General features: G+C 41.3%; 1 protein-coding gene across 4 annotated transcripts in view; it reads left to right on the forward strand.

Annotated features, from left to right (window-relative positions):
- The window catches only part of sdk2b (sidekick cell adhesion molecule 2b), a 261907-nt gene that overhangs the window by 170231 nt on the left and 78229 nt on the right, over positions 1–13447 (forward strand). For all 4 annotated transcript variants that reach the window (XM_034119923.1, XM_034119925.1, XM_034119924.1 and 1 more), the window contains exon 2: positions 1458–1617. In XM_034119923.1, the coding sequence (XP_033975814.1) occupies positions 1458–1617 (160 nt within the window). The remainder of the gene's footprint in view (positions 1–1457; positions 1618–13447) is intronic.

A 13447-nucleotide genomic window follows, 5' to 3' on the forward strand; every position in this document is an offset into this window, starting at 1 on the left:
TCTGAATGTAGTGTTGGAGCGTGTCCAACATTAAAATACTTTAAAAGTGGAATAGAGTTAACAACTACTACTACTACTTGAATAAATGTACTTATTTACTTCCATCTTCAAATGACACCATAATGAACAGAAAAACCAAGTAGGCTTTACCCTGTTGTCTACCTCCGTGATAAGATACCTCACACTGTACTGGTAGTGTGATTACAAAAATATGTTGTCATCAAATTAGGCGTATAAATCGAGAAGTCTCAGTTGAGTGAAAGTGAAAAGCTTGTAAATCATCTTTTCCCTCTCACTCTATTCTACCATCATTCGTTATATTCCCGCTCATTATTCCTCCTATCAGTCTACCACCGGTGGAAGAACAAAATATCAGCACTATAGATCATTCTGACAGTTTAATTTCAATGCCTGATTATCAGTCAATTTGATAATTATATTATCCAACCATCCAATTAATGTGTTCTATATTTACAATGATCATCAAGTAAGCTCTCCATTCTCGCATCATTTATCAACGGTGAGATATGAAAAGCGCCAGGGACTTTGACAGATTGCGTGTGAGGCTGTTTGATTGAGATATCAAAATCATTGTGTGTGTGTTGCCATGTTCAGCATGTGCATCACCCTGTGGAGAAGTTCTCGCTGGTCTTCCTCAATCCGTTCCTTCACACTCAAGAGAGCGTGCGGAAGAAACACAGAAAGAGCGAAAGACAGAGCGAAACGGAGTGGAGGCGAACGAATGATGAAAGGATTTCATGCCTCCTCCTCGGCTCTGCTCCTCTCCTGTCTGCTCCATCTAGCTGGGAGGAAAGTAGTGCCCCGTGCCAATGAGTTACTGACACACAAACACACAGAGCAGGGAGACACGGGAGCAATTTTTCTCCACTTGATGCCTCCGCTTCCACCTCCCTGTTAGCCAGACATCTCTGACACTCTCCCAGAGCAAGTCAACATCCCCCAACAACACTGCCTCACATACTCCAAATAAGACACGTCCAGGAAGGGTTTTCCATCTGGAGTTTGGCAGCTTCCTGTTTACATATCAGCGATGAGCAAATTCAGCAGAGTTTGCTTTGTCTTAGGTGATATCCCAGCATCTGACCATCTACAATCTGTTAGAGTCAGATAGCTGTAAGCATCAACAAACCCTCTTTGTGCCACTTTCTTCCTTCTGATGCGTTTCAGTAGTTTGACAACTCCGTGTTTGCGCCTCATCTACTATGCCTACCTCATCAGGATGAAAGATGAGTTCAGATAAAATAAATGTGCTTCTTATCCCTCTTATCTTCTCGCTCTTTTGTCCTGTCATTCCTTACTCTGTTTTTATTCACACATTTGTGCCTCTGGCTTCATGGATGTGTGTGGGATTTAAGAGTCTGTGCTCTTTATTTGGATGCTTTTGAGGTACCTTCAAAAGCAAAACTTCAATGGCAAACTCTGCTCTATATTTACAGATGACGTGCCTCCCTACTTCAAGACGGAGCCGGTGCGCAGCCAGCTCCATCTGGAACGCAACAGGTTGGTTCTGACCTGTATGGCTGAGGGAAGCTGGCCACTGGAGTTCAAATGGATCCACAACAACACCGAGCTGACCCGCTTCTCCCTGGAGTACAGGTGAGGACAATATGATAACTTCTATTGAAAGATTGAGAGAGCTATATGTTTGACGGATTTGGCCTCATTTTATGTGGCCCGCAAGAGCTTGCAAATAATATAATATACAATACAATTGGTGTAATTGTTGAATATTTGCTTTCAATTACTTGCCATAGACTTCTGCTTTCAGACGTAGTTATTTATGAAGTTATTACCAGAACTGATAATAATCCAATGCAGAGCCAATAATACGTTATTTAAAGGTGGGGTAGGTAAGTTTGAGAAACCGGCTCGAGATACACTTTTTGTTATATTCCATGGAATGCTCTTAACATCCCGATAGCAATGAATATCTTAAGTGCTTTGACAAAAAATCCATACAAAAATGTCATCTGTGGAAGCCGTAGTACTGTAAAAAGTACGACCAATCATTTTAGCCGGCCCAGCTAAAATAACTGGATGGCCTACCTGCCTGTCAGCCTTTCATCGGGGCACAGACTTATCTCGTGCCCTCATTGGTCATGTGCGCGTTCGTGTGTGTTGGAGGAGGGGCTCTGTAAGGAAGTGGCAGATCTTTTCAGGTTGTGTATTTTCAAATTCTAGCGATCTCGAGCTGGTTTCTCCAAAATGACCTACCCCACCTTTAATATATATATTATATATTTATATATGTATATTTATATGGCCTTAAAGTTAGAACTAGCCCTTTGAATGCAACCATAATGCTATGTGGCCCGTGATGAAATTTAGTTTGACACCCATGCGTTAGAAAACATGCAATTTCTCCAAAAACAACCATAATTGCAGCAGTCTTACAAAGTGAACTTACAGTACACATAATTGTTAATTTTGAGTAAGTACTGGTATTTACTTTTCAGATATTTTAGACTTAACTTGCTAAAATCTTAGCCAAGCCACAGTATATAAGTCACTGCATTATGGCTATTATTATTATGGCCAATTTACAGAGGAAATACAGTAAGTCTTTAACACATGTGGTAGATTTGAACTAGTCATAGCCCTGTACAGTAGGTAAAACTAACTAGGGTAGGTGGATGCAGCTAATCTCAGCTACAGTAATGCAATTACCCCAAGGTCTCTTACAGTATGCTATAATTAAAAATATATACTTTATAAATGTCATGTTAATAATTCAGAACCAAAGAAATGAGGACAATAACAACACAAGAACATTTAAATAATATATGTAACTTATAAAACTATAATCTGTTGTACAAGGTTATTAGTTGAAATGGACACATTTTGTTTGTAGCTCTGTGCTTCCAGATTGTTCTAAAGTAAAACATGTGCATGTTTTAGGTATTGTGTGACATGATTGGTTTAAAATAGAATATTCTGCCAAAAAAACTCAAACTTAAATGAGGGTTTATTAAGGGCCCCAATCCCCCTAACCCCTTCTGCTCCTGTAGGGCAGTTTAGTATCACAGATATTTGTAGTTTAATTTCCGAATACCCTTATTAAATATTGAAAAAAGGAATAGCATGCCTGTTCTCTATTTCCCTCTCTGCCTCTTCATTCCCCCTCGTGGCTCATTGTGACCTCCATCACTCTCGAGAGACGCGGCGCACGGAGCGAAATGTGTGAATGAGAGTTAGGGCAGGAGATAAACTGTCTTTAATGGTAACTGTAAGATCTGGAATGTGGCAAGCCTTTCTTCTCACACGGTGCAGAGTGTGTGTGTTGCCTAGCCTGCAGTGTAAATGAAGCACTAGAATAGAGGATTGAAGGAAAGCTTGCTGACACAAACTTTTAGCTGGACACGTGACTGTTTGTGCGAAAACAGCAGAGGGTGAGCGTCCTACATCAGCCCTATTGATGGAGCCCGGCCTTCCTCCTGACAGTCTCTGTAGAAAGATAAGACCAGAGTAGGAACAGCGTGGTAGGGGGGGCAGCAGTGACAGCAGCTGCAACAATTGATTACAATGGACTGTACTTGAGAATTAAACTGTCTGTGGGAGCCTCAGGGCCCCCTTGACTGTGTTGTTATTGGGTAAGTGATTGAGTGGTAGAATGGGTGATTAAACAAACAGTCAGGCACAAAGCTGCACACCATTCTGCATGTGTGTGTGAGTGAGTGAGTGTGTGTGTCTATACTGTAGAAAAGCATGGTTAAGACAAGGGGAAATGGACAATTATCCCAAACAGTGGCTTATTTTCACCACTTCTTTCTCAGGCATGATGAGAAGTTAGCTGCTAAAACAGTGATGAAGAAGATAGCCACAAAATATAACATGCTCCCCAACAAACAGAGAATTCTGCATCTGCATAGAATATATGTATACAGCCAGTTGTGATAATGCATCACCTGACAGGTTGAGTGTTAAAATCACTCTGCAATGTATCAAAGCAACATCCTGTTTCAATAGGAAATACATTAAAAAAATCAGTAAAGATGCAAGCTGTATTTGTGTACATATCGTATTCCTTGTCTATTTCAGCAGCTCTTTGCGTGTGGGTGCAAGAGTACTGTCGCCGTGGGTATGCATCCCCTCATTCCTAAAGTCGACCTTTCTCTGTGCCAGGAGAGTATTTGAGAAGAGCAGACCCCCATATTAATGAGGTTATGGTAGAGGTCCCCAGTGCTGAGGGCTGGTTTAAATATTGACACCATGCGACTTGACCTTGTGTCCTCTGGCAACCGATCAATACTGCAAGGTGGGTGTGTGGGGGCATTGCTATGCAACATTAAGGGTGTGTGTGTGTGTGTGTGGTGTGTGTGTGTGTGTGTGTGTGGTGTGTGTGTGTGTGTGTGTGTGTGTGTGTGTGTGTGTGTGTGTGTGTGTGTGTGTGTGTGTGTGTGTGTGTGTGTGTGTGTGTGTGTGTGTGTGTGTGTGTTAGAAGAGGTAAAGGAGTGGCAGAGTTTTAGTGATCACTTAAAGGTGGGGTAGGTAAGTTTGAGAAACCGGCTCGAGATCGCTAGAATTTGAAAATACACAACCGGAAAAAATCTGCCACTTCCTTACAGAGCCCCTCCTCCAACACACACGAACGCGCACATGACCAATGAGGGCACGAGATAAGTTTGTGCCCCGATGGAAGGCTGACAGGCAGGTAGGCCATCCAGTTACTTTAGCCGGGCCGGCTAAAATGATTGGTCGTGCTTTTTACAGTACTACAGCTTCCACAGATGACATTTTTTTATGGATTTTTTGTCAAAGCACTTAAGATATTCATTGCTATCGGGATGTTAAGAGCATTCCATGGAATATAACAAAAAGTGTATCTCGAGCCGGTTTCTCAAACTACCCTACCTTTAACAGTAATATCACCTATATAGTTTCCTAATGCAAACCAGCCACACACATATACATTCACAGCATTTGGCCAGCGTTCTGCTTTCTTTGATCTCAATTAATCATTTAAAAGGTTTATTTGCAAATTAAAATTCAACTCAATTAAGATTGAAGATTACATCCAATACAATTAAGCATTTTTGAACCCATCAGCCAGTAAATCATCCCACTTACAATGATTTACAGCTCAATTGGGCAATACTGTATATACACAACAAAGCACAACATGCCCATAATCCTCAGGGATTACCTGGCATGCCACCAATCTGTATGCTGCCAATTAATCTAGAAACTTAATTAAGAGAGTTAATTATTAAACAAACCTCATGAGTCATTTTTGTTTGTCAATCGGTTCTTGGCTGGGTTGGTGGAGTGCGGCCTCCTAATCCCTGTAGGAATAATCAACCTTTATCCAATTTTCATATTGTATTGTAATGAGACGGACAGACTGGAGGAAAAAAACAAAACCTCTTAAGGGATTTAGTAAAAGCACAATGTAATCAACAGTCACAGACAGAAGTAAATGAAATGATGAAGACATGACAGTTCCAGCATCACAAGTTTCTTTATCTATTGACTTTTCATCTCTGTGGTACATCCTGTCCCTTTTTCCTGTCAATTTTATGAGTATAGAAAATGAGTTTCCCTTGCAATCAAATCACAACTAAAAGATGGCTTTCTTTGTTCGCTTATCACAATCGCTAAAAAAAAAAAAAACACAGAAAATGAGAAATGAGTTTTGACGGCTAGCTTAATGTGTCACTTTTGTCACTCCAGTAATGACTAGTCTCTGCTAAATGTGACAAGGTGTTCCAAAATAGTAGTACATTTGTATCGTGCACAAAAACACGCTGTTTTTATAGATGTATAGATTAAGTTGCACTTGGTGTATTGCCTGAAAATCCCCAACGTCACAATTCCCGCCTCTCTTCACACTCTTGATCTCTCTTTCATCCTTCCTCTTTGTTCATCTTGTCTGCCTCGGTTTATTCCACTCGTACCTGACACCGAGCATCTCTCGGTTTTTTTCACAGATATCATTTCATGGTGGCTTTGAACAAATTAACACTAGTTCAGTGCAATATGATTACATGTCTGGGGAAAGACACCTCAAAGACACTAACAAAACGGAGATGAAGGAAAATCAATGGGGAAAGCAGCAGAAGATGACAACATGTTTAATTTGTGTTTGTGCAAAATGATATCTGTTCTTCGACCCCACAAACCAACACAAGATGTGCTAAACATGTACTTTAAAAACATTCATATATAACCATGTTTTAATGAAAGGTTGTTCTGATTTGTTTTCAGTTTTCTGGCTTTAAACTTTAACAATAACTTAAAAAAAACGTGACTTTCACGCTGATTTTGGCTTCCATAAACAGCAATTTGTCATGAACAATTCACAAAGAGCAGAGCTTCACGACGACACAAATTGGAAACTGCTAAAACGTTTTCCTTTTTGAAACTTAAAGCACACACTCAAAGGCGTGCATGCGTGGAGAATGACAACAGCGAAAACAAACAAAGAATCGGTATAAGACCTCGAGATTCAAATTTGCCCTTTTGTCACTTTCTTTTTTCCATCTCGCATCTTCTTAGATGTTGGCTTCATTCAGCACGTCTCATAAATCGGTGCATTTCTCTGCCTGCTTTGGTTGCTGCCCACCTCGAAACGGAAAGTCAAGTTCAATTGAAACTAATTAATTTGAACACTCTCTTTCTACCTTTAACCCCTCCCATTTTCAGAAGGGTAAGGGAGGGGGACTGGCAATTAAAAGGGGTAGCTAACAAGTCATGTATGGAGGACTTGGAGGTAGTGTACATCACAAGCTTGCAACCTGAAGATCCATATAAGATGCAGCTCAGCCTTCTATGTGAAGTTATTTCAGTCATGAATCAGAAATAAAAACGAATTAATTAAGTAGTTAAAATAAATTGTGAAACCATTTTAAGGGCTGAGACCATTATGATAGAAAATATGTTTTTGCCATTCCCATGCTCAATTATATCTCATAAGTTGTTGCATACATGTTCGGGTTGAAACCATTTGTTACACAGATCTGGTGCTAAATTTGACCAGTTATGCAGCTTATATAGTTGTAAACATAAACAGTCTAAATCCTAATCCATTTCCTGTTAATGCCTATGTGAATGACATCAGCTGACAGGAAGTTGTCATGGACCCAAGCTGGGGAACTCCATTGAAACTCTGGCCCAATCCCAAACCACTCCCTCGACCCTACCCCTACGTGACGGAGTGAACTCCGTCTGGAGCCACACTCGCAGCTGAATGAAGTTCCCTCCATTAATGGTTAAGGGTATAAATACAGCGCTCCGCTTTGGGACGGCCTCCCCTCTCTCCGCAGGAAACGGAAACGGACGTCATGGTGTCCAACCCACATCTCTCGGCTGCATTGACCTGCGTTGCTATCCGTCGCCTGTTAGAGGGTGCAAGGGCACGATCCGACAGAAGGCGCAGAAGGTTGAGGCGCATTTTAGCGAGGTGCCAGTGGCAGGTAAACATTTCAATATTGCTAATACAACAATTCTCTTAACTTTATTTCTTATATAGTATTAACTTTGTATGTGTAATACAAATAGATATTTTTGATATATTTTGATATACATTCATTTATTGTTTCTTTCCTTATAAGCTATACGTATATTATATATCTATATAGTGTCTGTAGAATTCTAACACAGAGAAATATTGTCAGTAGTTTATATAATACAAAAGGAAAGGCTAATTTCACTCAAACACAAAAATAGTAAATCCAGAGAAACAGATAATCCTGCAGTGGTCTCAGAAATGTTTACAGAGCTGTATATATAAATATATATATATATATATATATATATATATATATATATATATATATATATATATATATATATATATATATATATATATATATATATATATGTGTATGTGTGTGTGTGTGTGTGTGTGTGTATTTTATATATAAAATACATTGTATACAGTTTATATAGGGTGTGTATTACAAACATTTCATGTTTATAGTATTTTAACAATACTGTGTCCTGTGTTTGTCTTTTACAGGGGCGCAAAGGTCTTTACATGCAGCTCAATGCTACTGCCCCAATTCTCGCCTTGTATGCCAACCCTGAAGTCTGTCTAAAGAAGGACTTTAGAGTTAAGCGCTCTAGTGTGGCTTATTTAGTGCAGATGCTTTCCTCCCCAAAGGACCACGGATGGGGACAAGACATCGAGGTGCTTGTTCTCCTCTACAGCTTGGCCCATGGACTATCGCTCTCTGTGGTGAGTTCAGCATTCGGGATTCCCAAATCGACGGTCCACAGGATCATCAGACACGTCAGCGGGAAGATAAAGGCCAACCTGAAGACCCTCATTTCCCTGCCAACCGCAGATGAGCTTCCAGCTATTGCAGGCGGCTTCTGTCAGCTTGCCAATAGTCCTGCATTTCACCATGCTGCTGGTGCGATTGATGGATGCCATATACGCATCAAACCTCCAGGAAATGAGTACCACAAAGACTACATCAACTACAAGCTGTTTCCTTCCATCCAGATGCAGGTCATCTGTGACTCAACTGGGAGATTCCTGGATGTTTTCATCGGCTATCCAGGCTCCGTTCATGATGCCAGAGTACTTCGCAACAGCCCCATCTTCAGCCAGGCACTGTTTCCCCCAGCTGGTTGGTTCCTCCTTGGGGACGGTGGTTATCCCTGCCTGGAAAAACCAGTAGCATTACTCACACCCTACAAGGTCCCTTGCGGACAGGTGCGGGCAAGATTCAACGCTCATCATGCCAGGGCTCGGTCTGTGGTGGAAAGAGCATTTGGAAGGATGAAGACTCGCTGGAGGGCCACCTTTTTCAAAGCGCTGGAGGTCAGTCCAAGCTTTGCCCCTGACATCATTGCATGTTGTGCATTTCTGCACAATCTGTGCATCAACATGAACGATGTCCTTGAGGACGCTGAAGCCTTCCCCCCTGAAGATCAGGACCAGAATCCTCCCCCTGCCGCAGCAGGTGGACAGGAAAGTCCTGGACACCACATAAGGGACAGGATTGCTGCCCAACTGTCTGCTCCTGTCCAAATGGCACCACACCTGAGAGAGCACGACTACATTTAATGTACTTTGTTTTTTTGTGTTTTCTTTTGGCAAAACGTGGTTGTCTGGTAACTTGTGTTTTTGTATTATTATGTGCACACATACCTGATTTCATTTGTGTTTGTTAGCGAGCTCCACTTCTCACTTTAGAGAAAAGAGGTGAAATAAAACAAACCTGTGCAACGTTGATTTCAAACTTGGTTTTCCTCAATTGTCTTTCTGCATAATCCCAAATTGGAGACAAATGTCCTTACCTCTTGGATCAATCAATCACATTATATAGGTGCACAGAACAAAGGTTCACAAAATGAACACAGGTCTTCCAATACAATCACTTTTGTTTTTGAGTGCAACTCTGCAAATGGTTTGACATGAGCAATTAATGCCGTAAATGGCATGTATATTTTAATCCCTTATGCTTATACCTATGAAGCGCACACGCATATCTTTATTTAAAATGCTGATATGCAGGGTTAATCTTCAGACTGTGAAAAAAACACTTGTTCCGTGCACAACATTACTTTGTGCAAAAGTTTTCCTTCTACATTATCAAACCCACACAGAACAATGTAAGTAACAATCACGCAAAAGCAATGTCACTCATCACCCGTCTACCTGTATTTACTATATACCCATACAATATTCAAGACATGGAGTACGTTAAATTAGGTTTATTGTCTTCCAAATAAATTATACAAGCGAACAAAAACAACTCTTTACAAGTAACATCAATAATCAACATAAAAATGGCCAATGGTGGGGGAAAAACAAAAATCACATTTTGTAGACCATTTTTTCAAACAGGTTGAGAAATTTCTCTGAGTGCTGCATTATTTCTCTGTGGCGTTCGTCCTCTTTTTCTGCCTCGCTTTCTAGGCACTCCAGCACTCCCTTAGCACTTTTCCTCTTTTTTGGGGGGGGCTGCTGGGTGGTTCCAGCCTCAGACGGTGATGAGGGTGGTGAGGGGCCTGGATCATCAGCCACATTGAGGGGGTGGGGGGAAGAGGAGCAGGAAGCAACCTCTGTATCAAATCGGATTGTGGGGTTTGCCAAGGCTGAGGCAACAAGGACAGGAGGACTAATTGAAGGCACCTATGGCCTCATCCATGGCCATGAAGAAGGGCCATGTTGCAGGGGTTTCTTCCCCCTGATCAGTCCCTGCTCCAGTCCTTTGCCTTTTAAGTCCCTATTGCAAACAAACGCATGTTAGAAATCTTTGTTCAGCTTTTTTAAAAACAAACAAATGTTTTACATTAACAATAAACCATTTACCTTGTATTTTTTCTTTAGGTTCTCCCATTTCTTGGAGGCCTGTTTGTGAGACACATGTTGCCCAAGGTCCAGTTCCTTAATGATTGACCTGTTATCATAGCATATTTCAACAATATATATTGGTGTTAAGTCAATGACCCAAAGTGCACATTCATTACTTCCATTGCACAAAATATGAATTGAGTGCATAATATAACTCACTCCCATGCTTCTTTGGCAGCATTTCGTTTTTTGCAGAACTGGTTGTCCTTGTCCATCCTTAATGCAATAAGTGCCTTGGTTTTTACCACAGTCCCTGAAATTACAAATCACACTTAAGTTTAAACCGATTTTGTAAGTGAATGGATGTGAGATACATGAATTGACACATGTGTTGTTAGTTTGATTCCGATTTATATTTGTACATCTTCAAAATAAAAATCGAATGTAATCTTGCCAAATGAAATTAACACGTGTAGAGTTCAAAATACATGTTTCACAAAGGCATGTTTTAGTTAAGGCAACGTATTAATTATCGTTTAAAAACATAACCACATGGAACTCACATTTGTATGACGTTGTTTCCTCCATGCCCGAAAAACTGTTGCACATCTGTGGAGTGAGACTATCGAGCTTGCATCCATGCAAACTCGCTGTCGGAGGCTTTTATAACCCACTACCCCTCCCCTCTGATTGCTTTGGAACAGCCCTCAATGTGGCGGACCCTCCGCGTGAACGCGCAAACGGAGGGGTAGTGTGTAGGGGTAGGGTCGAGGGAGTGGTTTGGGATTGGGCCAATGTGAGATAACAGACTTGTCAATCAGGGTATTTGATACGATGAATAGTCTTCTTATTTTGTCACTTTGAGCCTTCTAATGGGATCAGTTGTACACTTCTAAGGAGATAAAAGTAGTAGTATTAGTAACATCGAATAACAGGCAGAAAACGTTGCTGAACTGGGGTCTGTTCCTGAACCCCATGATGTCGGTGAGGGGCGGGACTCGGACAGAGCCAGCCGGGCAGCATCTCTCTCCCGATGGCCTTAATGGATTCCCCTCTGTAACTAAAAACATCAATGTTCTGTCTCCTTGGCTCTCCTCCACAGCTCCCAGATACAATAGATTTTTTTTTCTTTTACCTTTCTCCTTCCTCGTTTTGCAGTCGCTAACTTCTTGTTTTCTCTAGCTGAATAGAAGACGTCTGAAAGTGTGAGAGCTAGACAGAAAACACAGACAGCGTTCCTTTAATTACAGTGTTTTCTTTTTTTCTATGAGTGTGTGTGTGTTAATGAGTTTCAGTTGCAGTGTTAGCTTGTACCGCTGCTTACTCATTTGTGATCCACGGCCAGTGTTATGAAGCATTCCTGTATAAGCACATCTTATTACATAAAAACAGCCAGACTGAGTGTTCAACCGCTCAAAACAAAACTTTTCTCTGAATCCACAAAGACCACTCACCAGCAAAAACGGTGTGTTTTTATAAAGTGTTATGTTTCTCTTAATAATTATACCCATAACAGCGTTGATACAGTATGGCATGGTCTTGCATAATGTTGTAGCTACAGTTTGAGTAGTTGTGATAGAAGCATGCTGGTGCTGTTCCCAAACGTTTAGTGCTGACCTACATTTAAAGCGCCGGCAGGGCTGCTGGTGTCTGCAGGCTCCTCTCTGATCTAAACAGACCCACATAATCTTTAAAAAAAGTGTTGCTGCTGGTATCATACAGTGATTGTGCTACAACACGTCTCACACAAACAATGGAGAAGTGCTGCAATAAAAAACCCAACGTGAACACACCAGACATCACATCAGGATGAATGTAGAATTTAACGAGGAAGTCTTAGACGAAGGTTTAAAGATTATACATAACGTGTTTAGTCGATGTCAGTCTAGGGCTTTCTACAATTTAAAAGACATGATCAAGCCAGGGTGACTATAACTAAAAGGGAGAGAGTTGTCTTTCAACCAGAGGGATGTGGGTTCAACATGTTGATGTATCCTTGGGCAAGATACTTAAAGTGGACCTATCATGCTATATTTGAATAATATAGTGTAGGACCATACCTATATAAGGCATATTTATACTTTTTTTTTTTTCAAAATACCAAACAGATCATGCATTTTAGCCATGCCTCATTTTGCTCAATTAGCTCTGTTTGTGTAAGGGCTGATAAGGGCAGAACAGCACCATCTACTGGCCTGGCATATGTACTACAGCGTCTCCAGCGCTTTCGAACGGCAATGGCCGTGGCTGTCTCCTCCTGATTGGTGGAGTTGGCCCAATAGCCGTAGCGCCACCGTCCTGACGTCAGGACAGTGTTCAAATCTGGATCAGATTTTATCAGATCCGTTGCAGCCCCTTTTTTAGAGATTTGGGTATGGAGGAAAATAGAGAGGGTTGTGTTTTCTGACACTTGGTGAGTTCCCTGGAACACCGGGGACACATATTCATGTAGAAAAGACGTGCATTTTGCATGATAGGTCCCCTTTAACTTTAAATTGCTCCAAATGGTCAATGGTGTATGAATGTGTGTGAATGTTAGTTTACAAGAGCCAGTGGCACTGCGCTGTATGAATGAGGTGTCAAAGGGTGAATGACTTGTAGTATGTAAAGCGCTTTATAAGTACAGTCCATTTACAGTCCATTTAACATCAACTGCAATATTGACGTTTAAAAAGTGTTATCCACTCATGGAAATACCGTCAAGCTCTTCCTAAGCTAAAAACCAGCCTCCAGCTTGAAACTTCTCTTATGGGGAGCTCTCACACTGCTGGGTGCGCACCCCACAGCCGCAGCCTGTGAATTCTTTCTGTGTTAATATTTGCCTGGATGATTCGACCATGATTAGTCATTGGCGGAGGACTTTCTCCACAGTGCTGGCTTTGTTGGGACTGCATTTCCTCTTTCGTGTGCTACAAACGACCGTAGTAGGTTGGCTTGAAAAAGCTTTGTTGAAGGTAGGGTGGACCTCAGGGCCTCCAGGCAGAAAAAAGGGACAGACCTCATGGCGCAACTGTCCTAAGTGAAAAGGGTCGGTAGCAATGTTGGCAACCCACCTGACCCATCTCAAAACGCATGAATTCAACTAATACCTTAATGATTAAATTGTTAAAAAGGTCCCCCAAAAGGTTTATTTAGCCCCTTCCTTTTACTCTTAAAGTGCACCAGATTGATGCTTTTAAC

This window comes from Trematomus bernacchii, unplaced genomic scaffold, assembly GCF_902827165.1.
Source record: "Trematomus bernacchii unplaced genomic scaffold, fTreBer1.1, whole genome shotgun sequence".
Lineage (NCBI taxonomy): Eukaryota > Metazoa > Chordata > Actinopteri > Perciformes > Nototheniidae > Trematomus > Trematomus bernacchii.